Here is a 26,426-nt window from a genome sequence, read left to right on the forward strand (position 1 = left end):
GTTTCTTCCGATCCTCTGTAACTGCCCTCAAACACTGTCCCTGCAATGTAAAGTCAGGATGGGCAGTTGTTAGTGTCCACTTAACCATCACAACATATTAGCACCGAAAGGACATTAGATCACCTAATCCAACCTGGCTTGCTTTTTTTTTTTTTTTTTTTTTTTTTTTGAGATGGAGTCTCACTCTGTCACCCAGGCTGGAGTACAGTGGCATGATCTTGGCTCACTGCAACCTCCGCCTCCCGGTTTCAAGCGAGTCTCCTGCCTCAGCCTCCTGAGTCGCTGGGATTACCTGGCAATTTATGGCTGAGGAAACCAAGGCCAAAGAAGGGACGTGATTTGTCCACAGCATGCAGCCAGGAGGAAACAAAGCCAGACCTTGAACCTAGGCCTCCTGACTATAAGGAGAGTTTGCGCTCCCCCTTCCCTGGGTGTGCATAGCTGAGCTCAGAGAACAGAACCAGCAATGGGGTCCTGGGATCACAAGCAAAATTCTACCTGATCTATGTGGGCAAAGTTCCTAATCTCCTGGCAGAGTTTTTATGTTTTTGGTTTTAAGAGTTGAAGTAGTTCCATTTCACCCTTGGATACTACATTCTCCACTCAGAAGAATGAGAAAAGATAGCGTTGTATCCAGAACAGATACACAGGGATAATTCCATGCACTCAGTTCATTTCATAGAAAGGAAACTGTTAGTTATCATGACATGGATTCTGAATTTTCAGGAAGGCCATTGTTCACAGATTCTGTTTTCCAACCGAGAAACTGAGGTAAGAGGGAAATGATCTTAACTAGTGGTACCTGGAGAGGAGGAAACACAAAAGACAGATTCTTGGGCAGTTCTTCATGAAAAAACAGAGAATGACATAATCCTGACCGTAAGGATGGGTCAGTTTCTCAAGCTTCCTGGAAAGGGCTTCCAAATACAGTCTCCATATGTTCAACTAAGTTTAGGAGGTGATAGTTATAACCTCATATAATAAGAAAGGAACCCCAAAAAAAGTGCACCAGTGAGACGAAGAGAGCAGATTCTAACAAGTGTGTTAACGGGTTATCTTTTTTTTTTTTTTGGGACGGAGTCTCACTCTGTTGCCCAGGCTGTAATGCAGTGGTGTGATCTCGGCTTACTGCAACCTCCGCCTCCTGGGTTCAAGCGATTCTCCTGCCTCAGCCTCCCGAGTAGCTGGGATTACAGGCACCCGCCACCACGCCCAGCTAATTTTTGTATTTTTAGTAGAGACGGGGTTTCACCATGTTGGTCAGGCTGGACTTGAACTCCTGACCTCAGGTGATCCGCTTGCCTGGGCCTCCTAAAGCGCTGGGATTGCAGGTGTGAACGGGTTATCTTTAAATATGAACACCTGGCCCTGCTTGGGCCACACGTGATGCTGGGGATGAAATGGAACTGCACAGACCAGCCATGAAGATTCCCAAGTTGGGAACCAGTTGAGAATCTACAGTAAGAAAGTGAGCCTGAAAGTGAACTCAGAGATCTGAAGAGAGTGCTCCCTCACCCCTTTCCCCTGACGCCCAGTTTCCAGCAGTGTTGATGTAGGCAGTGAGCAAGGAAAAAGGTTAACGTCCTACTGGGGAGTTATTGGTTACAGCTGTAAAAGGGAGACCTGAGCCCTAGTAGCATTAGGAAGAAACCAAGCTATAGCTTTGTTCAATTGGGAACTTATGTGCTTGTGCTTATGCAAGCTCCAAGGAGGTCAGACAAAAATGCAGTGCACAAGGGTGCTTCCTTGTCTAACGGGCCCTGCTACATTAGTCATGGATGTGGGTTACACCCACTGTTTTACCTCTAACATAGGAACATTCCTGCTCATTCGGTGGTGGTGTGCGAATCACCCAGCCAGGCCTAAGATAGGCTGGCTGCAGGCTTTGATGCCAAGAAAGCCTAGGGAGGGAAGTTAGAAGTCTGATCTCATGGAAAGGGTCCTATCCTGTGTCTTAGGAGAAGGGATCATTGTCTCGAACAGAGAAGTCCCCAAGGAATTCTCTCTTCCCCATCTGTGCAAGACTCCCAGGCTTAAAGAGGGCTCTGGTCCATCTGCCTGGGGGCCACGGCTTTTTGCTTCTCTGCAAAGACTCAGTGAAGGGGGACCCCAGTGAGCCCCGCACCTAGTCTCACAAGGCACCTGGCTCCCGTGGCAGCCAGGAGCTCTCAGCCAACTTCTTGAGGGCATCAGTGCCACAGCTGAATTCACACAGAAGAGTCCAATGTCTTGGCACCACACTCCCACACCCCCTCCCCCAGCACTACCTCTCCTCACCTTGGGAGAAGGAGGTGTATACCAGCCTCTCATCGAACTTCTGGACCTGCCGGAAATTGTTGATCATTTCTCTGGGGGAAGGGTCGTCCATGTGTGTGCAGTACAGGGCTGTCTCCAAAGCCAGCAGCTGAGGGCAAGAGCAGAAATAGCCCGCAGGCAGAATGACCTCCTCGCCTGACCCCCTAGGAAGAGGCTAGCTCTCACCTCTTGCACCTGGAAGAAGCCTCGGGAACCAGCTTCTGTGGGGCTGGGTGGGAGATATTAGAAAGCAGCGGGAAAGCCGGACAACTGCTTCCCTCCACAGTGGGTGACTGGGAGCTGCGCAGCGCTGGGTTTGCCTTCCCAGCACCCGAGACTCCAGGGAAGGGCAGTGCTGTTAGTTCCCAGTTATACCCGGAATCTGCCCTGCATGGAGGGAAACCCGGGGTGATGGAGTGCTCCTTAGCCTCCCACGGAGACTGCGTTCCTCTCATGAACTTAAATTAGAGCCCAGCTCTCAACCAGAGGGTCGCAGGGCTTGTTCTGATGGTCACATCAGAAGGAATAAAGGAAGGAGGTAAGCGTTTCAGAGGTCATCTGACTACAGGTTCCATGGCATTTTCATGCACCTGCATAGATTACATAACCCGTTCCCAAGGCAGTTTCTGGGGTAGGATGTTGCTGCTTCCCCACATGTTTCATCCATCTCTTGGTTCATCACGTCCCCATTCCTGTCCACCCACCTGCTGCCATTTACCAGGTGAGTCAGAGCAGAAGCTGATTGTAAAGGAAAGAAGCAGCTGTGAGGCTGCCTTGGCCGCATGAAGCTGGGGTGGGGCTGTGAGCCAGGATGCAGTGCTGGCCCCAGCCCCGTCTCCTGGGGAGCCATTTTTCTTCTCATGAATTTAGGTTGTGGAGTACAGGTACGAGCAGTGACATGGAACTCAGATGACCTAACTTTGGGGCTCAGCTTTGTCACTAACCCGCAGGTCATCCCACAAACTTCTACTCTTCTCTCCCATCTCCTATCAAATAAGAAGCTTTAGCGACGATGGCTAAGGATTTTGTTCCCCAGTTTGCATTAGACCTTGAGCTTCTTGGGGGGCAGGGACCCTCACTTAGTCATTGCTGCAATCCCATTTGTTAAATGATTTCATCTGATCCTGTCTTTATTCTACCCTGTAAAGGAACCAGACTCTCTCCTGCCTGGGAAGAGAATGCCACCTCAGCCACTGAGGACATATTAGCAAATGCAGCTTTATAGCTCTTTTTTTAAAAAGAACTAGGAGACATGTATTCATTTGCCTAGCCTGATTTCTTTTGAATCTCAGCCTGGAATTTCGGCAGTGCTTTCAGACAACTGTGATATTTGGAGAGGTTTTGAAGAGCTGCCAATGAAACTAAATCAAGTCGTTGATTATGATATGGGGGATGATGGGGACTGAGGTGCCGTGTGGACTCTGGCTGAGTTTGGCACGACAGTTACCTGCTCCTGGGAAATCTGCACGGGGTTTCGGAAAACTGTCCAGAGCACAGTAGGGTTGCAAGGGGGCGTGGTCAGGGACCCCCGGTAGCGGTAATATTCAGCCGTCCTCTCCGGAAGCAGCTCTTCAATGTTGAATCCCGGAATGAATGCTTCCTGACCTAGAGAGACACGTTGCAGAGGTGATGCTGTCAGTCTCCCTCCCTAGGGCACAAGTGCAGCTGAACAGGGTGACTGAGCCTAGAAACATGAACTAGCCCCTTTCAGGGTCATCTAACCCCAGGACCTGGTTGCAACATCGTTCAACAACTTGCTCCTCTTAACCTGGTGAACACAGACAACTCCTGCCCCTTGCATTTGTTTTTCTTAAAGTCACCCAGGGCTGACTACCTCCTTCTCCAGCAGAGAGTGAATATACACGCAAGGACCCCTCACCTTTGTACTTTACATGTTGAAGGTGACTGAAGATCTTGTCGTAGGACGGATTGAAGGGGCCCATCTGGAACAGAGACAGGGCAGGTTACACTGGGACAGAACAGGACAGGCTGAGCCGGGATTGATGGGCAAGGCTGTGGGTATGTTGCCACCACTGCCTGAAGGATCCACTTTACTGGACAATTAGGATGGATCACTAGGCTCTTGGGAGTTAGTGTAATGGTCCTGCCTTCTTGCATCTCAGGATGTCCTGTTTTCAGCTTAAGGCATTGGGCTTGAATGTCCTGGGATATGGGGTACAGTATGTGCTCTTGATGATCCAGAGGTGAGCCTGAAGTCTGTGACTAACATCCATGTCACCCAGAACTTAAGGAGCTCTGAGTTCACAAAAGCCACGTCAGACCAATGAGCATGTTGGGAAATGAGGTACATGCTGCCTCATTCGGACATAAAACATGCAAGTCAATCAGAAGACATTCCTGTTTCTTGGGATAAACAATTCATTCCAGGGTCCATATAGAGCAGGGGTCCCCAACCGCCAGGCTGTGGACCGGTACCAGTCTGCGGCCTGTTAGGAACCGGGCCGCACAGCAGGAGGTGAGCAGTGGGCAAGCAAGCATTATAGCCTGAGCTCCGCCCCCTGTCAAATCAGCAGAGGCCTCCCATTCTCATAGGAGCACAAACTCTACTGTGAACTGCGCACGCAAGGGATCTAGGCTGTGTGTTCCTTGTGGAATCTAACTAATGCTTGATGATCTGAGGTGGAACAGTTTCATCCCAAAACCATCTCCCTCCCTGCTCCCTGGTCCGTGGAAAAAATGTCTTCTATGAAACTGGTCCCTGGTGCCAAAAAGATTGGGGACTGCTGATCTAGAGGATGGAGCTTGGATAGCAGGAGTTGTATCAAGAGTTCAGGCATCTGATGGGTCAGATGGAGTATCATGACCCTTTTCCAGCACCGGTGCTCCCCAACCGGGCAATTCCATGCCTTATGCAACAGAGCTAGACGTTGGGGCCCGTGTTTCCAATGGACCAAAGAACATTCCCCATTTCTGCTGCCCAGGCACAGAAGGTGCTGCCTCCAGGCCAAGAGAAAAGGTGCACTACAGGAGGATACCCCCTGCTCTGGAGTTGACACAGAGCCGATACAGGAACAGCTGATTGTCAACAGGTATGCATGGAACAAAAGGCGGAATCCCAGTCTCATCCCTGCTTCAAATTTCACCTGAGAACTTTTTAAATAGCTCTTACCTCAATGAGAACAGCTAGGACAGCGAGGCCTTCTGACTTGTTGCTAGCAGTGCTGGCGTCAGGATAAAGGTCTGAGTTATAATGGACAATGTGCAGCTGCAGTAGGGGAGAAGCCACCCATTAGGGGATAAGTGACTCATGGGAGCCTGTCGCTTCTGCAGAAGACTTGAATCCAGCTGTGAGGACAGAACCCCAGCCCCCACAGCCCCCCAGACTAGGTTAGGTATCTCAGACCCTCCCCTTATTTTGCCAAGGATAAGGACATGTGCCCAAGGTGGTCAGGGCACGGCTTGTTTTGATACATTTTAGAGACATAATACATCAATCAATACGTGCAAGATACACTGGTTTGCCGGGCGCGGTGGCTCACGCCTGTAATCCCAGCACTTTGGGATGCCGAGACGGGTGGATCACGAGGTCAGGAAATCGAGACCATCCTGGCTAACATGGTGAAACCCCACTTGGGAGGCTGAGGCAGGAGAATGGCGTGAACCTAGGAGGCAGAGCTTGCAGTGAGCCGAGATCATGCCACTGCCCTCCAGCCTGGGCGACAGAGCGAGACTCCGTCTCAAAAAAAAAAAAAAAAAATACACTGGTTTGATCTAGAAGGGCAGGACAACTCAAAATGGCGGCTTCCGGGACACAGGTAGATTTAACTTCTTTCTGACTGGCAATCAGCTGAGAGTTATCAATAGAAAGGAATGTCTGGGTTCCAGTAAGGGGTTGTAGAGAACAAGATTTTATCATGCAGATGAAGCCTCCACGTAGCAGGCTTCAGAGAGAATAGACTGTAAATATTTCTGATCAGACCTAAGGTCTGTGTTGATGTTAATGAAGGTGGGCTTTTCCTGAATTAAAAGGGAGGAGGGTATAATGGGTCATGTCCAACTCCCTCTTCCCAGCATGGCCTGAACTAGTTTTCATGTTAACTTTGGAATGCCGTTGGCCAAGAGGAGGGGTCCATTCAGATGGCAGGGAGGTGGGGTGGGGGGCTTAGAATTTATTTTTGGTTTATACAACCCACGCATTTTTGTTGTTTTTTTGTCCTTGAGACTATGACATATGGAGATTTTATCTCTGTTTCTTTTCTCTTTTCATTCATCCTTTTCCATCTCATGTGTTTATAAATATAATTCAACATATATTATTGAATACAGCTTAATTCCCCCATTTTGAACTTTAAGTGGCTCCTTCTAATTTAAAAAAATTATATATCAAATTATTTCTTCTTTTAAGTGGTCCTCTATTAAGGATTTCTTAAGAGCTCCTGCTTCACCATCTTCCCCTCAAAGGACTTAGTCTGCCACACTGCCCACACCATCTCAGCCTGGCATCACTTTGAAAAACAGAGCTGAATTCTATATGATTAAAACCTCTGAGGTCCTAAGTCCCTATTTCCTTTTACAGCTGACCTTTCAGCTTGTGGTTTGTCTGTACTTTTCTTACTGTGTTCAGAGGAAGTGAAGACTAATCCAAGCATAAAGGAGCTCCCTGTTGAGGAGATTAAGATAGAAAGAATCTCTTTCTTTTTTTTTTTTTTTTTTTTTTTTTGAGTTGGAGTTTCGCTCTTGTTGCCCAGGCTGGAGTGCAATGGCATGATCTCAACTCACCGCAACCTCCGCCTCCCAGGTTCAAGCGATTCTCCTGACTCAGCCTCCCGAGTAGCTAGGATTACAGGCATGTGCCACCAAGCCTGGCTAATTTTGCATTTTTAGTAGAGATAGGGTTTCACCATGTTGGTCAGGCTGGTCTCGAACTCCCAATCTCAGGTGATTCACCCGCCTTAGCCTCCAAAAGTGCTGGGATTATAGGCGTGAGCCACCGTGCCCTGCCAGAATCTTCTTCTATGGACTCCATCCAAAAGAACCACTACACTTTCAAGGTCCTTCCTTAGAGGACCCACCTGAGGGACACCTTGATGTCTTTTCTCTAGTATTGGCATTTATGGTTCATCTTAACCAGACCCTTGGTCTGATGATGTGACTTAAGAGCAGAAAATACAAGAAGTAGAAACATTTTTAGGCTGCGAGCAGTGCCTCACGCCTGTAATCTCAGCACTCTGGGAGGCCGAGGCGGGTGAATCACGAGGTCAGAAGATCGAGACCATTCTGGCGAACACAGTGAAACCCCGTCTCTACTAAAAAATACAAAAAATTAGGTGGGCGTGGTGGCAGGCACCTGTACTCCCAGCTACTCGGGAGGCTGAGGCAGGAGAATGACATCAACCAAGGAGGTGGAGCTTGCAGTGAGCCGAGATCGCGCCACTGCACTCCAGCCTGGGCCACAGAGCGAGACTCCATCTCAAAAAAAAAAAAAAAAAAGGAAATATTTTTAAATACATAAACCCTGCCAATCTACACCCTAACCTCCTTTGTGAAAGGAAAATAAATCTCGAGACCCCCAAATCACTAAGCCAAAGGGAAAAGTCAAGCTGGGAGCTGCATCAGGCAAACCTGCCTCTCATTCTATTCCTAAATAAGATGGCTACAAAGATAAAAAAAAGCTACACATCTCACATTTTGCCCACTAGGAAATTCACTGTGGGCCACAAGGTCTTTACCCGAAAGCAGTTCTGTTGAATTTCACCCTGACAGTGTCAATGGGTAACTTATCTTCACGGGTTCAGGACAAAGGACAGAACTCAAAGTCATCCCTCTGCTCACCTGAGACAAATGCATATCTAATTGCTTCCTCTGCCCATGTCTATTTCATCTTGTAAGAATGCAGATTCGCTGAGCTACATGAACGCACAAGTGACTATTCCTCTACCCCGTCTCACATGTGAATGGCCGATCAAAAACTCAGAAGACTGCGACCTCTTGCCTTTTACCTCCCCACACCTTTTAAACATTTCTCCCTCTTTCCCCAGTATCTGCCCTTTCCCCTTTAAATATTGAAGCCCTCAAGATCATCTTTGGCGAAAGGCACAGACTTGTGCCCCTGTTTCCCAGGCATGCGTCCTTAACCTTGGCAAAATAAACTTCTAAATGGATTGAGTCTCAGACACTTTTTGGTTTACACCTTCTTTATTCCCCATGGGGGAAGCAGAAGTCTCAACACTGCAATTAGCCTGGAGGAAATTTCAGTTCTTGAGCTTCAGGGAAGGGCCTGCTCTGAAATATGTGAACCTCCAGTGGTGCCATCCTTTTGAGCCAGATCCAATCCCTTCCATGCTTGCAAGTAGACCTATGATTAGCCTGACACATTAAGCAGTTCAGCAGTTATGAACGGAGGGGAATAGTCGCTATTGGCCATGGACTCCCCTGGCTGATCAGTCAGCAGCATTTATCTCCTTGTATTTCCCTGTAAATATTCAGAGCCACACCCCCAGTTCAGGGCTATTGGAGTTCCAAAGTCAGCATCTCAACCCCCTCCTTGCCCCACCCCATCCTGCAATTGCACAGGGCAAACGCTCTGCCCTTCTGCTAATTTTCTTTTGGCATTTTGGGGTAGCACCTCAAGGCGACATGACACGATGCTGTGCTGGGTGGCATCTTGTCCCTAGTGAGTCTGCTTGCCATCATGCCCAACACATTAGACTGTCAGGCACCCCTAGACTTGTGGCCAGGTAGAAGAGTGGCCCTAGACCCATGTCCCCATGTTCTAAACGCAACCCGTGCCGAGAGAACGGAAAGATAGCATCAAAAAGATGCGAACAGCATGACATATGAAGAAAGGCTGAGAAGTTTGGGGGAGCAATGAGCCCAGTGTGAGTCAGCAGGAGATTTTCATCTGCACAGATAGGAAGGCAATGTCTAAAAGAAGGGCATGTGTGTCCCGCTGGGCCACCCTGGGAATACTGCCTCCCCAGCAGCATCACTCAGTAAAACACACAGGGACAAACTCAGCAGGTTCAGGAGAAGAAAGGGACCAGGACAGTGCAGATGAGCTGCAGGCTGGCGTGGCTGCACCCCCTGTGCCAGGGCCAAAGATGGGGCAGATAGCCTGAAGGCAGCCTGTCCCAGGCTCTGGTGTTATCTGCACAGCAGCCAGGTCGAGAGGGTGCCACACCACCCACTGCAGAGCAGCCTCTGCCAGACTGGCAGCTCTACTTACCTCAGCGGCGAAGTGCTGTCCGCTGACAGTGTGCTCAGAGCCGTGCGGGTCATTCGGGTTCCCCCAGTGCAGGTGCAGCTGTGTGGCACTGTAGCGAGACTGGAGGCCCTGGATGTGCATGTCCGAGGGCAGGTTCAGCTTCACTGCGGGGAGTGGAGGAGCAGCCTTCAGAGCCCCGGCCAGCTGTGCACTGCCAGAGAGCAGTCAGGTAGGCAACACTCCCTCCACCCCCGCTGCCAGCCCCTGGAGCCCAGAGAGAGGCAGGTGGATGGAGTGAGGTGCAGAGCAGAGATGCAGCCTAAAGGTCAGACACCTGGGCTCTTTCCCTGAGAATGTCCCCTTTTCCCCAAAGCAACTCCAGTGGCACCCGCACCTTCTTGGTTCCCCCTGGAAAATGATGCCAGAAACACTAACACTAGATCAACGGATGGGTGTTTATTTACATATTGATGGATCAGACACCTGGAACCTTTAGTGAAGTACCTTCCGAGCTTTAGAATTATATAACAACAATGATAACTGCTATTTATGAAGCATTTACTTCACTCCGCGTGTCAGACCCCAACATACATAATCTGCAGTCTTCATGGTACCCATTAATATGTCCATTTCCAGATGGAAGTTCAAGGAGGCTAAAATTCTCACCTAGAGGCTCATGGCTCATAAGCAGTCAAGCCAGGGTTCAAATCCAGGTTGGTCTGACTCTAAGGCCTGGGTGCCCCTCCTAAACTGTGTGGTTCCTTGAGTCATTTATGATGGTCCAGAATTCACTCCAGCTGCACAGCCAATGAACCACGGGGCTCAGGTCTGTCTCCTGCCCTATCCTGAGAGATGTGCTTCTTCTGGGAAGTGCAGCCCTGGCAGGACCATCAGAGCCCAGGGCCTCCAACATCCCCTGGAGAGAGTGCTCCTGGAATCTCTCAAAGGCGCCCCGGCCCCATCCCTCCTCCTGGATGCTTCTGCAGAACCCTTCCCTGCCAGATGGAAAAGGACAGGCCTGACAGCCAGGGAGACCCAGACATACTCCTCAGGTCTCCAAGGCCTCTCCCTCACCTGAATGGCCATTGTTGGTCAGGAGAAACTGCTCGTTGGCAGACAGATTGTAGCCTTGGAACTCGAGGGGCATGAGGCTGGCGTCATACTGGAGGATGTCACTGTGCAGGTCTATGGGGGACTGCAGCAGGCCCCCACAGGACGGGTACTTCTTGGACCAGCTGTTCTCCCCATCAGGACCTGGACACAGAGATCCATGCTCAAGATTTAGAGTTTCTCACAAAGGGATTTTCCTTATCTTCTAATTCTCTGTTCAATACAATTACTCCTTTTCTCCTCTTTTCTGAATCCCCAGAGGTAAATCTTCAAGGCCCAGAGTCTCGGCCTCCAGAATCAGGTCCAGCAACCACTCAGGACCACCTGCTCTTAAGTGATGTGGGGAAAGAGGGACTAGGGCTGCCCAGGCCAGAGCCAAGAGCCCACCGAACTCTGCTTTATTTTGTCCATTGTTCCTATCGGACACACAGGTCAAGACCTGTTGACTTTCAGTAATTCATCATCTGCTTAGTCAGCACCTATTATGAGCCAGGAATTGCTCTGGGTCTTGGGCCTGCCAGGTTGAATACAATAGAATCCCTACTCATCCAAGCTGGCGTTCTAACGGGGAAGAATTTAGCAAACCTGCAGGGCCACCCCGGGAAAAATTAGTGTCTCACTGACCACAGCGCCAAGTATTAAGTTGGTGCAAAAATAATTGCGGTTTTTGCCATTACTTTCATGCAAAAACCGCAATTGCTTTTGCACCAACCTAAATAGGTCTTTGTGGCTGCTGGCTTTGCAAGTGTGACCTTCCTGATGAGAAACCCCTGAGGACATTGACTCTTGATACCCACATTTAGGGTAACTATAGAACCCAATCTGATAGGGATGCTTGACAAATGTTAAATAATTATAGGACTGGAATCGCAGAGTGAAGTACGGAGTTTAAGCTGGAAAAAAATATGACCACACTGTAAACTAATTATTACAATATAATTGACGCACTATCAGCGAAGAGGAACAGACTTTAAAAAAAGAAATTCCTCCAGGGCTCAAGTTTCTTGCTAACTACTAGAAAACAGTTCCTCCACTGGAAATGAAAATAAACATGCTACGTGCAGATGAACTTTCCTACTCCCACAGGGAAAAAGTCTTTAAAGAATGTAAATCTATGTTTAAAAGATTATCTCCATGGTAATTAAACAGACTTTCTGGCCAAGGTTTCTCCAGAAAAGCAAATAATTGGCAAGTCATGGCTTGTTAGGGTAGACCCAGGGTGTCCTGTGGGCTCTGTCAGAGTTGGGGATCAAGCTTTGCCATCTGGGGTCCGTTCATCAGTATTTCAACACAAGGAAGGTGGGTAAATAGAGAAAAGGGGAAAGGAACACCACGTCTTCTGGAATTCTTCCGTAGACCACCACACTGTCTCACAAGAGTGTAAATGTTACATTGGCCCCGCAGAATCCCAACCCCCTGCGCCGTGCTCTCTAACTAAGGGACTTTATCTGAGAGTGGGAAGAATCAGAAGCGATAGCTGGTACCCAGGTTCGTTTAAAATGCTATGAGGCGTTGGTCCCAGGCTTAGTTCTTACTTCTAGGTCCGGACACACACATTGGAACCCTACTGATTTTTCCGGCTGTCAACCTTAGGCTATGCATTTTCAGAAATGTTACAGCATGACAGAATGGCAGACCCTCCAGTCCAACCTTTCACCGGACACCAGTCTTCTCACTTGGGATACCAGAGTCTCCACTGAGCTATACTCTTCTTATTTTCAAGGCCTCAAAGTAACTCAACTACACCAAGATGGTGACTAGGGAAGAGGGAGTCTGGAGGATATCAAAGCAGGCACTCCGGGCCAAACTGGAGTAAGACAACCGTTCAGCTGGGGGGCAAACCGAATACTTTAGGGGCAGCAGGGAGCAGAATGAAGCAACCATGAGGCCTCATGTAGACCCCCGGGGTCAGGAAGAGACACAGCGCAGGGTAAGACTCCCTAAGTGAGGCTGTCAGCCTTTCCTGTGCTCACAATACTGCCTGGGCCCACAGCCAGCAGGGCGGAAGCTGCCAGCCAGGCATGAATGCAAAAAACTCAAAGTAAAGAGATGTAGCAATGAGAAGCTTTCTCTTTGCACACATGACTAAAGGGAACTGGATTGGAAGGGTTTTCTTTTCCTGTAGCGGGGATTCAAAAAGCTTTCATCAAGAGGGCACTTTACTGCTAACTAAACAAGAGCCTTGTGAAGATAGGAACCCCTCATCTTCGTCTCTGTGAACCCATATTATTAGTAGGGTCACATGCCCTCATGGGCATTTAGGAATCACTTTCCCGAAGAATGAAAAAGAACAGAGGGCTTGGGAAAATGTGACTTGGGGAACGTTTCCTTTTTCTCTTGCCCTAAATACACTTTATTGGAAGTTAGGACCAAATGAGGTATTTGGGGGCAGGAAAGACTAAGGATATTAAAGGCAGTACAGTTGGTGTTGGAAAGACCTTTCTTGGAAAGAGAAGCAGCTATGTTGGACCAGGGGAGTCCAGAGAATGAGATTCCAGCATCAGCTGTCCCAATACCACAGTGGGTTATGTTCCCTGCTGGAGCCTCCATTGCCCTTCGTACAAATGGTGGGGGTGGTGGTGGGGACGGGATGTGTGTGGATGCTATGTTCTGGAAGCTTCCTTCTGGCTCTTAAGCTCTGATATTTATTAAGAATACTAGGACTAAGCACCTTCACCATCTGTCAGGCGAATTTGAACAAGTCAGAGAGGTTGCTCATGTCAAGGCAGCTACTGGGCCTGTGACAAGGTGCCCAGGGGAACCAGCTTTGGGAATGAGGGCACAGGGCACCAGTGCTCCAGGACTGGCTGGGAGTGGACAGCCATCTGCATCAGGAACGTGCCCTGGTCCTGGCTGCCATCCACAGCGGAGTTCGTCCTTGGGCACCAGTCACAGGTCTGTAGGTCAGCAAGGTCAAGAAAGCCTTGTCTCCTCCTCCTTCTTCCTCTCCCTCCTCCTCCTTCCCCTCCTTCTCATTGTTATTCTATTGTAGTAGCTTTGATCCTTATAACTCTATAACCTGATGGGGTAAGCAAGGCAAGAATTACACCATTTTATAGGTGAAAAATAGAGATTTAAGTGATTTGCCCGAAGTTTGACTTTGGCTAAGTAACAGTTACTTCGCTTGGGTCACAGGACTTATGTGTCCTTCAGTATTTATCTAGGAGATTTTGTGCACCTGGAATTTCCTGGCTCCCCCACGCTCTCCTTGAAGGCAAGGACCACGGCTCATCCATCGCTGCACTTCCCACAGTGCCTGGCGCACAGTGGGCCCTCACATGTTACTAACCGGAACTCTCAACACCTGTTTCATGCTTGCTCCTTTCCCAAGGAATGTGCGCCCACCTTAATTCCCTCATATATTTCTTCTCCTCAAAAAAGAGGAGGAGAAATGAGATCACTTGCTCAGGTTCAAAATACACCCTCCTAGCTTTCTAGCTTACCTGTGTGCAAATGGCTTCTGTTTGGGGCCACTCATTGAAAAAGAAATCTGGGCCGGACACAGTGGCTCACGCCTGTAATCCCAGCACTTTGGGAGGCCGAGGCGGATGGATCACGAGGTCAGGAGATCGAGACCATCCTGGCTAACACGGTGAAACCCTGTCTCTACTAAAAATACAAAAAATTAGCCGGGGGCGGTGGCGGGCTCCTGTATTCCTAGCTACTCGGGAGGCTGAGGCAGGAGAATGGCGTGAACCCGGGAGGCGGAGCTTGCAGTGAGCCGAGATCACACCACTGCACTGCAGCCAGGGTGACAGAGCAAGACTCCGTCTCAAAAAAAAAAAAACCAAAAGAAAAGAAAAAGAAATCTGATTTCTGCCCTGTAGCCTGGGAGATGGCCTGCCAAGGAAGTTCATAGGCCCTCCCCCTGCATGACACTGTCAGAGCAGCCTCCTGTCTTTGTGGCATGTGAGAGATAGAGGTGCCATGAGGGTGGGCACCGGGACAACCAATATCAGAGGTGACAACAGCAGGCCTTTCTGTTCCCTGAGCTGTGACATGTGACTGCATAGCGCTGGCCTTATGCTGGCCGCTACACCCTGGGCTACCATTTTTCAACTCGGTCTCAGCTTTCACACTCATGCCAAGTGCTCCGCTGCCAGAAATCCTCCACTGGGACTGACTTTTCTAAGAGAAGCATCTATTTCCAGCTAAAAATTTGCCTTTGCTCTTCTGAGTTTTGACTTTGCCTCCAGTTGGTTGGACTCCTCCCATGATTCTGACACAGGGGGATCACGTGTCTCTCACAGTTTGTTTTTCCAAATAAAGCCAAGGCATTATTTCTTCCCCGTCTATGCGTTTTTCCTGCTCTAGGCAAAACAGAAGTGGCCAGAATTCCTGTTTTGAAAGGTAACAAGAGATTAACATGGCACACACAGCTCAAAATGCCTCTCGTGATTTCTGATTGGGAATCGTGAGGCCCAGGGTGTAGGACCTGCATTATCCAAGGACCAGAATGTTTTTACAGAAAATTTCAAATGTATACAACGTAGAGAGAGGAGAGAAACGAACCCCATGTCACCCAGCTTGGACAGCTTACAATTCACAAACAGTCCTGTCTCATCTATGCTAAGCCCATTCTCCCCTTATCTACCTGGATAACTTGGAAACAAATCCAGATATATTTCATCTGTACATATTTCAGTATGTTTCTCTAAAACATAGAGGCTCTTAAAACCACAGTACCATACCCACACCTAGAGAGTTAACACTTAATACCTTAAGATTATCAAATTTAATTAGAATTCAAAATTTTCCAAATAGGTCATAACTTTTTTAACAGTTTGTTTGTAAAATTCAGGGTTCAAATACAGTCCATGTATTTTTTGCAATATTGCAATTAGAGGATGTGTTATGGCCTAGATTATAGCTTGATGGTGGAATGCCTCATCAGAGAACACCTGGGCCCCACTCCTCCAAGGCTCAATATCTCAGAGCCAGCTCGGTCTATCCTTTGCTCTTAGTGGGTCATGAACTCCCATGTTTCCATGGGTTAGGCCCTCGCCATGCCGCACTGCAAAGGCTTCCCACAGGCAACCAGTCCCAGCCTTCCTTGTTACACTGCCAGACTGGCTCTCCTGCAGTAACCAGATCAATCTTGTCACAGCCTGGCTTGGGTGGCACCACCCCACCACCCATCTGTACACTCCCTTTCTCCCTAGCACGCCCTGCCCCACCCCACCAACACAAAGCACAGCCTAGCTGTTTTTCATGGCCTTGAAGTGCCCCAACGTGTCAAAGTCTTCAAAGGCCCCCACATCCCGCCCCAGCCTGCCCCATGGTTCAGCCAACTCCCTGAGCCTAAGAGCAGGCTATGCCAACCCACCTTCACAAATGCCCTTATGAAAAAACTCTGCTCAAATGCCCTCTTCTTTCCTCTGGACCTTTGCAAATTTCGTCCACTCTTCGAAGTCCAGCTCAGGTCCTGCCAAAGCTACCCCAGTGCTTTCTCATCCCTGGCTTGAACTTCTTGGCCAGCTGACTCGGGTTGTGCACACTAGCAAGCACAGCGATGATTGTTAGCATACCTCGCCTGTGACTGTTAGCGCCAGACTAGTACAGAAGCCTATTACAGACTAGAGCTCAGACTATGAGTTTCAAAGATCTTAGGAAGACCAGAACTTTACGTCATATCCCTACTCATGTCTGAACACATCCTTGAAGGGATGTGGAGGGTTTTTAAAGCTCATTTCAGAAATTTAGCCATAAAGAGAGGAGAGAAGAGTGTATGTGTGGTGGTGATGGTAAGGTGAGGGTAATGTGAAGGATTTTGGTTTTGGTTTCTGTTTTTGTTTTTGAAACGGCTTCTTGCTCTGTCACCCAGGCTGGAGTGCAGTGGCGCAATCTCAGCTCACTGCAACATCCGCCTCCTGGGTTCAAGCAATTCTTCTGCCTCAGCCTCCCAAGTAGCTGGGATTCCAGGTGCCTGCCACCACGCCTGGCTAATTTTTTATATTTTTAGTAGACATGGTGTTTCGCCATGTTGGCCAGGCTGGTCTCAGACTCCTGACCTCAAGTGATCCACCTGCCTTGGCCTCCCAAAATGGTGGAATTACAGGTGCGAGCCACCGCACCCAGCCTGTGTTTTTGTTTTTTATGAAGAGGCTTCAGCAAACTGCTATGCAGATGGCAAAACAGAGCAGAGAAGGAAGGTTGGAGACAGAAGGAAGAGGGGCTCACTGATGAAAGGTAGCCCCGGGAAGACTGGGGGGGGGGGATCCAGCCACCGGGGTCAACATTAATTCTGCCCCATAACACTTCTTGGAGGTCATACTCTGAGGTGGACCCCCCGGGTCTGTGTCAGTGCTCACTGCAGGCACCTTCCTGGAGAAGTTGCCTGGGCCCAAGCTCCCGGGCACATCTCTTTGGGCCAGCTACCAACACGCAGTCAGAACAGAACTTGCCCCAACGGATACCGCTGTAATGGCAAAGTTTACACGTTCTAGATGATGACACATCCTTTTCAACAAATAGGCAACATTTCAGGGCAATGATAGCTTTTGGTTAGTCCTTCAAAATTTGTTTTGTAAGGAGATCTGACCATAATAAAAGGCATGTATATCTATATGAAAATGATCAAAAATTATCTACCAAATCTGAATATACATTTAATACGATGGATTGTATTTGCAATAAAAAAAGAGTACTCAAATGTTGAATGAAGGAGAAAACTCTCTAAATGCTCTCCTTCTTGGAGTACAATTTAATTTTGAAGTTAATGCATTCATTTCTTCAACAAATGTGTCTAGTATGTGTCAGGCGCTGTACCAGGTGCTGAAGATGCAATGGAGAACAAAACAGCTCTAGTCTCTGACCTCGTGGCACTCACAGTTCAGTGTAAGAGACTGATAATAAATAACAAGTAAACCAACGCACAAAGGAAATAATTAGTCTGCAATCAGCGCTACGAAGGAATTAAACAAGGGCTGCAACAGAAAAACGGAGGGATCCCTGTTAAGCGGATGATGCAGGCAGGCTTCCCGGGGGAGGTGCCATTAAAGCTGAGATTTAAAGGACAAGCAGAACCAACCATGAGTGAAACCTGAGGAATGGCATTCATGAGAGAGGGCCCAGCAAGCTCAGAGGCTCTGCTGCAGTGGAGAGCTGGTATATTCTAGGGACATGTGATGCATTGACTCAGAAAGAGCCTGGGATCCATCTGGCCTCCCTTTGCCAGGTCTGGGTCCTGCCGTGTGCCAAGGCTGAGCTGGGATCAATTGACACCTGCTCGTGTACATTCCTCCATCTGTTAGAAAGGTCTTCCTGTTGGGGGACTAGTACCTGCCTCTCTCTGGGAGTCATCCAAGAGTCCCACTCCTGTGGCTAGAGCCACAGAGAACACAGCTAAGCCACAGGACTCCGAGGGGACAGCAGCCTTCATGTCCCATTAAATCCATCTGGAAACCAGAAATCTTCAGGATGGTGTCTGCATGTAAAAGTCTTTTTTTTTTTTTTTTTTTCTTTTAAGAGATGGGGTCTTGCTATGTTGCCCAGGTTGGTCTCAAACTCCTGAGCTGAACCGATCCTCCCACCTCAGCCTCCCAAAGTGCTGGGATTATAGGTGTGAGCCACTGCACCCAGCCTAGAAGCTACATTTTAAAAACATGTTTAAAAGACATTTATAGGTCCTGTGGTTCACTTCTGAAGCTGATTAAAATATCTACGTCTTCTCATAAAAACCCAGTGGGTTCAGCCAGTCAGTAGTGTGGCATTCCCACCACATCACCTTGGTAAGAGACTGACCCCCCGCACAGAAGGCCACAACCTGCTATATTCTACCTGTTTTCCTGCCTGGTAGGTGGAGAGGCACAGTCATAAACCCCAATGTCCTGCCTAGAAGGAAAGGACGTGACCAGGGGCATGGGTTAATAATCGATGGGTGAGGTCTTATGATTTTATTATGTACAAACAGAGGGCAAGGAATCAAACTGGCATTAAGAGTTTTTCCTTTGTCAGTGTCACCACCGAATCAGAGGTGGTCCTGGGACAGTGAGGGAGGGCTAGAGGGTGAGGGTTACTTATTATGAATAAAGCTCAAAGCTGGACTGCCATAGCAACCACTCTTTTTCCTTAGATTTTACATTATAGATCAATAAAAATAAACACATTTTCTAAAGATGCTTTAATCCACACTTTGCATCAAACTTTTGTCTTTATTATTTCCATTTTTGTTTGGGTCAGCTGGAGAAGGAGGGTTGAGACTTGGGCTTGGTAAAATCCACCCAAATCCACTCTTGGGGAAGCAGGAGGATCAGTTGAGCCCAGGAGTTTGAGACCAGCCTGGACAACACAGCAAGACCCCATCTCTAAACAACAACAACAAAGTGGCTTCTACATGCAGACACCATCCTGAGGATGCCTGGTTTCCAGGTGGATTTAGAGGGGACATGAAGGCTGCTGTCCCCTCTGAGTCCTGTGGCTTAGCTGTGTTCTCTGTGGCTCTGGTCACAGGAGCAGGACTGATGGATGTATTAACACAGAGAGAGATGGGAATCATTTCCCATCCAGCCATGGTTGTGGGGGCCAGGAGTGCAGGCTGGAGGCCAGAATAGGTGAACCATAAGGCTGGGGCTGCCAACTCAGCCCTCCACCCGCCCTCAGGAAGTCCTTCTCCTCCACCCCGCCAATAATCCCCGTCTAATATTGCTGGGTGGGGGATGAGGCGGGGACAAAAAGGCTCTGCAGTCATTTACACATCCATGTCAAGGCCTGCGTCGGGTTCCTTCTGGAGGCGAGGTTTATTACAGGGAGGCGGGTGGGGCTTCCAGGCTGCCAAAGGTAAAGGGTGATGATTTATTTGCTTTTGCTTCTCCAATTCTAACCCCCTCCTAGGTTCCCACGACCTGTGGCCTTAGAGTATGTTCATCGTGGAGAGGCTCTGCCCACCTCTCTGGACTTCTCTGTGTCTGCTCCCAGCCCTCCTTTTCGTTCCAGCAGCGCTGAGCTGCTTGCATCCTGCGCACACACCAAGCTGCTTCACATCTCCCTGAAACACCCTCTCGCCCGCTGGGGCAGGGTAAAGGGTTTCCCCTCTTCTGTGCTGCTACGCAGCCTTTGCATTTCTCTTCTACTGCAGCAGCCACACTGATCAAAACAATATTGTCTGCCTTTCCACCCCAGTAGTCCAGTGGTTCTCAAAGTGTGGCTCCAGACAAGCATCATCATCACCGCCTAGGAACTCGTTCGAAACGCAGAGTCTCGGGCCCTAACCCAGGCCTCCGAACCGGACACTCTGGGGGTGGCGCCCAGCATCTGCTGTTGGACACGGCTGCCAGGTGATGCCGCTGCGGGCTGAGGCTGAGAAGCGCTGCACTACGTTGTCAGCTCGCTCTCTGCATGCGTGTACCTGGCTCCTGCTACAGAGCCTGGCACACGGAGGCCTTCAACAAATGACTCTCCAGCTAAGCAACAAACAACAACAAACCACTAAGTTAAACAAACCTCTGACATGCGAACAGCCTAACCCCTGTCATGAAAACTAGCCAGGCCTGAGCCCCCTGTCAGTGCTAACCATGTGTTATCCTCCTTCATCTTCCTTGGCCAATTCATGTGAGGAATCGTGCTAGATGTGAAAGTGCTAAGTCCACAGCAGAGCCCTGTAGCCACCGCCCTCGCAAGACATCCTGCTCTATCTTTCTTCAACACAATATTCAAAACAGGGGGCTCCAGGCCCAGTCAAGGACCGGTAACCATCTCTGCACGGAAAGGACCGCAGAAACCATCTTTTTCATGCACTGTTATATGCATAACATTTACATGATTAAATATGGTGTTTGAAGTGATATTTATTCAGTGTTGACCATGAGAAACATAACTTCCTTTTCTAACCATGTTTTCATGGCTTAATCGCTTTTTAAAAATTGTTGGCTGGGCACAGTGGCTCATGCCTGTAATCCCAGCACTTTGGGAGGCCGAGGAGGGCAGATCACCTGAGGCCAGGAGTTCGAGACCAGCATGGCCAACATGGCGAAACCTCGTCTCTACTAAAAATACAAAAAATAGCCAGGCATGGTGGCATGTGCCTGTAGTCCCAGCTACTTGGGAGACTAAGGCAGGAGAATCGCTTAAACCCAGGAGACAGAGGTAGCTGTGAGCTGAGATTGCACCACTGCACTCCAGCCTGAGTGACTGAGTGTTTCAAATAAAAAATAAAAAATTGTAGTAAAATATACATAACAGAACTTTTTCATTATCTCAAACATTTATTGTTGGTGGGAACATCAAATAGTTTGGTGGTGCCTTAAAACGTTGAAATAGAATTACCATATAATCCAGCAGTTCTTTTTTTTTTTTTTTTTGAGTCTCACGCGCTGTTGCCCAAGCTGGAATGCAGCAGTGTGATCTCAGCTCACTGCAAACTCTGTCTCCTGGATTCAAGCAATTCTCGTGCCTCAGCCTCCCAAGCAGCTGGAATTACAGACACACACCACCACACCTGGCTAATTTTTGTATTTTTAGTAGAGACGAGGTTTCATCACTCTCGATCTCGTGACTTCAAGTGATCCACCCACCTTGGCCTCCCAAAGTGCTGGGATTACAGGTGTGAGCCACCATACCTCGCCTGATCCAGTAATTCTAATCCTAGGTATAGATCTCAAAGTATTAAAAGCAGGGACTCAAAGAGATACCTGTACACCCATGTTCATAGCAGCATTATTTATATTAGCCAAAAGGTGGAAATAAGTCAATGGTCCATCAGCGGATGAATGGATAAACAAAATGTGGCACAGACACACACAACAGAATATTGTTTAGCCATAGAAAGGCTCATCTCATTTTAATGCACCATTTCTTTTCCAAGAATCTAACCCACCAGATGCTTGAGAGGAGCTGGGATAGGTCTTTTTATTTTCACGACACCCTTTATGGAACCAAACTTATGGCAGATGCTCGGTGACTACTCACTGGTTGAGAAAAACCCTGTAGTTTACTTGGCCTAGACTCGAATAGTGGTTGCCAGAACTTGAGTACACATCAGAATCTCCTAGAGGGCTTGTTCCCACACAGACTGCTGGGCCACACCCTCAGAGTTTCTGATTCAGTACTTCATGGACAGAGCCCCAGCATCTGCATTTCTAACACATTCCCAGGTGCTGCTGCTGCTGCTGGGTTCAGGAACCACATTTGGAGAACCCCTAGCCCAGAGCCATATTTCTCAACTGCGGCTACACACTGGAATCTCCGAGAGCTCCTGATTTTGCTCCCAGCCCCAGTCCCTGAGATCAGGATTAATTGGTCTTGGTGTTGAGGTGGGAGGGGTTTTAAAAAACTGCCCACATGATTCTCATGTGCAGTCAAAGCAGAGAAGAGCTGCTGTGAAACCCTCATCACATTGAAGGCCTTGTGGTTCTTGTGAGCAGAGCCAAGCCCTTTTTCTCTCCGGTCTCAGGGAGAAGTTGCTTTCTTTTCTTTTTTTTTAATTGATTTTTTATTGTGGTAAAATACATAGAATATAAAACTACCGTTAGTAAAATTTGGTATATTCACAACGTTGTGCAAACATTACCCCTAGTTAGATCCGGAACATTTCATCATCCCAAAGGTAACCTCATACCTGTGAAGTAGCCCCTTCCCACTCTCCCTGCTCTCAGCACCTGGCAACCACTGATCTGCTCTCTGCCTCTGTGGATGTGCCTCTTCCGGATAGTTCATATAAACAGAATCATACAATATATGGTCAATTGCAGGTGGCTTCTTTCATCTAGCATAATGTTTCCAAGGTTCATCCATGTTGTAGCATTCCTTTCTATGGAATACAAATGGCCTTCATGCCTTTTTATGATTGCATAATATCCTATTCTATGGATATACCACAATTTGGTTATTCATTTGTAGGATTGCATTTTATTGTAGTTTAAATATTTGACTCTGGTTAAATTGCTACAGATTCTCTGGTGTAAAATCGTTATTGACCGAAATAAAATGTTGGTGTTTCTCCTGTTTGAGTTTTAGAAAATAAGCGGTGCAGAGTGCTGCGAGGCAGCTGGAAGGAAAGGCAGACGGAGAAAATACAGCCTGGTTTCCAGAAAATGAGGGCCTGGGGTCAACGAGGCTATGATTTGCGACAAGCTCTTGAGTGAAAAGAGAGAACTTCAAATGATCATGATCATAAAGCCATATTCCACACAGGGTGATATAGCAATGTTCCCTGGCACTCACAGGAAACCAGTGGGAGAGCGAATACTGTGGGCAGAGGCTGCTTTTGTGACAGGCTCCTTTCCTGGCAGAGAAAGATTCTTGAAAATGTCACAGGTGCTTTTCATCACTGGTACTGCCGTCTCCCCTGGCTGACAAGAAAACGCTCCCTCTCCCCATCCGCCTTCCCAGCACTCACCTTTGTGAAGAGTGTGAAGCAGTAGGTGGGAAGCCATGACTTGATTTGGCATTTAGACAGGAGGCCAGGGGGAAATCGGGGTATCTAAATTGAATGTGACCTTGAACTAACTCTCAGCCATGGACATCCAACGTCTACTTCCTCAGGCAGGTACCCCTTTTTGCCCCTGACCTGATTACTCTCGTCTCCTCAGCTGAGCATCTTCAAAGAACCGTGTGCCTGCCCGCATCTGTGCCTCCACTTCCCATTCAGACCTCCCTGCTCTTCCACGCCCACGTCCCACTGAGTCCATATAGATTCTTCGGCCCTCGCACTTCATGCAGCCCTTGACCCTGGTGGCACTAACCCCCAACTCCCGATTTCTGAACCCTCTGTTTCTGGGGACGCTGCTTTGCTGAATTGTCCTCCCATTTCCCCGCCCTTTCTCAGATCTCTGTGGCCATTTGCCCCTCAATGCCAGCTGTCATGGTGGTTTTATCTTGGCCCCTTCTCCTTCTTACAGACACACTCCCCTGGGGCGAAGCTGTCCCCTCCCATGGCTTCAACACCAGCACTACCCCTGCCCAAGTTTCCTCTGAGCTCCAGACCACTTGCCTACTGGGTACTCCCTTTGGATAATCCATGGGATCCTGAAACCAGACATGGCTGGAAGGGGACTCAGGCAGGCAAATCATTTTTTAAAATAACCAAACTCACCATCTTTTCCTCCCCCTTCCTCCCTCCAAAGCTCCCCTCAACTCTCTATGTCAGCTGGTAATACCACCCACCACACCAAATGCCTGGTGATCACAGCTAACTTGTTTCTCTCCTCTCTTTCAACCCTCACTTCCAGCCATCACCTAGAATCACCAGTTGTTAATATTTTGCACACATGCTTTCTCTCTCGCGCTCTACTGTGTATATGTATATGTACCCTAACCCTAACCATATATATGTACACACACATACACATATATACACATACAACCTCACTCCTGTCCTGAGAAACCCTCAGACAAATGAAAATCGAGGGACATTCTATAAGATCTATAGGCTATGTGCTACAAGGTCTGTTCTACATGCTTCAGAAATGTCAAGGGCATAAAAGGTCTAAAGAGAGAACACAGATAAATGCTATCTGGATTGAATCCTGGATCAGAAAAAAAAAAATGCTATCAAGGGTAGTACAAAGTTTGTTTTAAACTTGGCCACCACTCTCCCAACTGGCACAGCCCTTGTTCAGACCACTTGCCCCACAGCTGTACCCCTCATTGGCCGTGTTTCTCCAGGTTCACCCTCCAGCTCTCCACTCTCCACAACAGTGCACACTAGATCCAGACAGTTTTCTGCTGAAAGTTCTTCAGTGGTTCCTTGAGATAAATGTCAAGCTCTGTCATGTAGCACACAAGACCCTCACAATCCCACTCACTTCTCCAGGCTTTGCTTTCCCCACTCGTCACCTGTCCACAAGTGCGGAGGGTCAGAGCTTTTATCCTGCTTGCAGCTGACAAGTTAGTCTGCCAGTTTCATGGATATTGGCAGAAGACATGAGATGCCTGGGTCAGAGACAAAGGATGCATCTCCTGGCATTGAGGAGGCAGGACATGATCACTGCCCTCAGGGAGCACTGATCACACAAACAGCTGTGTTAGATGTTCCCTTCGGGTTGTCATTGTCTAAGCATTCATCATAGGATCTCAGTTTAATACTCACAGCAGTAGCCAGAGTAACATTTGCACCTGTTTCCCCAGCCATAATTCCACAGAATGATATGTGGACCAAGTGATGCTGGCACATGCAAACTGCTCAGCATCATTGGCTGAGGAACTCAAGGTTCGGGAAACCTCAGTCTTAAAGGTGGCAGCTAGCAAACCTGTCTAACATTTACCCCTGAAAGGAGACATGATCTTTATTATACTGACAGCAAAAAAAATCTGCTCTTTGCCCTGCAGGGAGATATTGTCACTATCATCTAAGACTGTTTGTTACATAAACATTCTGTAAAAGCAAGTCTGGAACAAAACCTGTCTGGTGTCTCTGTTCACAGATAGGCTGAAACATGAAAGACCCATGGAGAACTGTCTCCCAACACCACCCCTCAAACACTAGGCTGCTGATTCTCTAATTGGGCCACGTGCTCTCAACTGCTTTTTGGGGCCTCTGTTGCCTGCAATGGGATGCCATCCTCATCCCTAAAACACACACCACCTATGCACATAAATACTCGCATATTCTCCGTGCCCTGCTAACTCCTGTGTGTTTCCAGAATTAGCTCCTCAGGCAAGCCTTTGCTGACAGCCACACATGTCCCCGAATTGAGGTTATTTGTCCCCTTTGTGTTCCACAACACCAGCACATATCATCATAGCACTTAATGTGCTTCATTGTAATCACCTGCTTATATGTCTACCTCCCCCTCACCTACCAGCCCGTTGAAGGTAAGGGCTCTGTTTCTGGTTCCCTGTGACCAGCCCACAAAGGGATTCATTAAAGACTGGAGGAGAGAACAAAGGAATCGGTGAATAAACTATTATTTTAAAGCTGTCAACAGTTTCTTCCTGACACTTGAGGTGGCGTCGGATATAAATACAGTGAAGCTGGAAAGCTAGCATGGGGCCAGGGGTGGGGGGATTCGCAAGCATCTTCCACACTCTGCGGGAGGCCCTCTCTGGGCTATGGAAGGCAGCTCTTTGATAGACCTTCCTAGCTACACAGATGTGAGGCGGGGAGCTGCCCAGCGGAAGTGTAGCCCCTGATGGAGCAGTCCAGATGCTGCTGCTTCGAGCTGAGATGCTCTGTGCTCTGTTTAATGATACAATAATACAAACTGGATGCATCTGTAGCAGGTTTGTGCCTTTGCAAAGAACACTGTTTTTCTAAGGATGAAGTTAAGCCGTCCTAGACCGGATTGCTGTTGCTCCACCTGTGATGTTATTTTAGACTAAGCCAGTGATTTTCAACTGGGGCGATTTTGCCCTTCAGGGGACATTGGCAATGTCTGAAGACATTTTCAGCTGTCACAACTGGAGGGTGCTACTAGCATCTAGTGAGCAGAGGCCAGGGAGGCTGCTAAGGATCCTGCAATGCGCAGGACGGTCCTGCACAACAGAGAGTTATCCTGCCCAAAACGTCCACAGGGAAAAGACTGGAAGGTCGAGACTGAACTATTGTGATTGTCCCCCTCGTGGCCGTGAGGAAAGAGGAACCAGAGCATGCCCCATAGCGGAGGTTGATCTTGAAGGAGTTGGCTATTCTCCCTGTCAGTCATTCTCTGGGTCAGGAGAGAGTGGTGGGAGAACACAGTCAGGAGGGACTACAGTCCATGGAACACAGCATGATGGCAGCATCTCCTGGCATTGAGGAGGGAGGACGTGATCACTGCCCTCAGGGAGCACTGATCACACAAACGGCTGTGTTAAATGTTCCTTTTAGGTTGTCATTGTCTAAGCAGTCATCATAGGACCTCATTCAAGTTTTGTTAAACTCCAAGAACTAGTGAGGTTTCTTTCCCTATTCTTTGTTTAAGCTACCACTTAATGAGCA

General features: G+C 48.3%; 1 protein-coding gene across 2 annotated transcripts in view; it reads right to left on the reverse strand.

The window, feature by feature from the left end:
* The window catches only part of CA12 (carbonic anhydrase 12), a 59,823-nt gene that overhangs the window by 13,198 nt on the left and 20,199 nt on the right, over positions 1–26,426 (reverse strand). For both annotated transcript variants that reach the window (XM_015142352.3, NM_001257824.1), the window contains 6 exon segments: positions 10,535–10,714; positions 9,482–9,624; positions 5,426–5,521; positions 4,175–4,238; positions 3,743–3,900; positions 2,278–2,404 (listed from right to left, as the gene is read on the reverse strand). In XM_015142352.3, coding sequence (XP_014997838.1) covers positions 2,278–2,404; positions 3,743–3,900; positions 4,175–4,238; positions 5,426–5,521; positions 9,482–9,624; positions 10,535–10,714 — 768 coding nt within the window.

The sequence above is a fragment of the Macaca mulatta genome, chromosome 7 (genome assembly GCF_049350105.2).
Source record: "Macaca mulatta isolate MMU2019108-1 chromosome 7, T2T-MMU8v2.0, whole genome shotgun sequence".
Lineage (NCBI taxonomy): Eukaryota > Metazoa > Chordata > Mammalia > Primates > Cercopithecidae > Macaca > Macaca mulatta.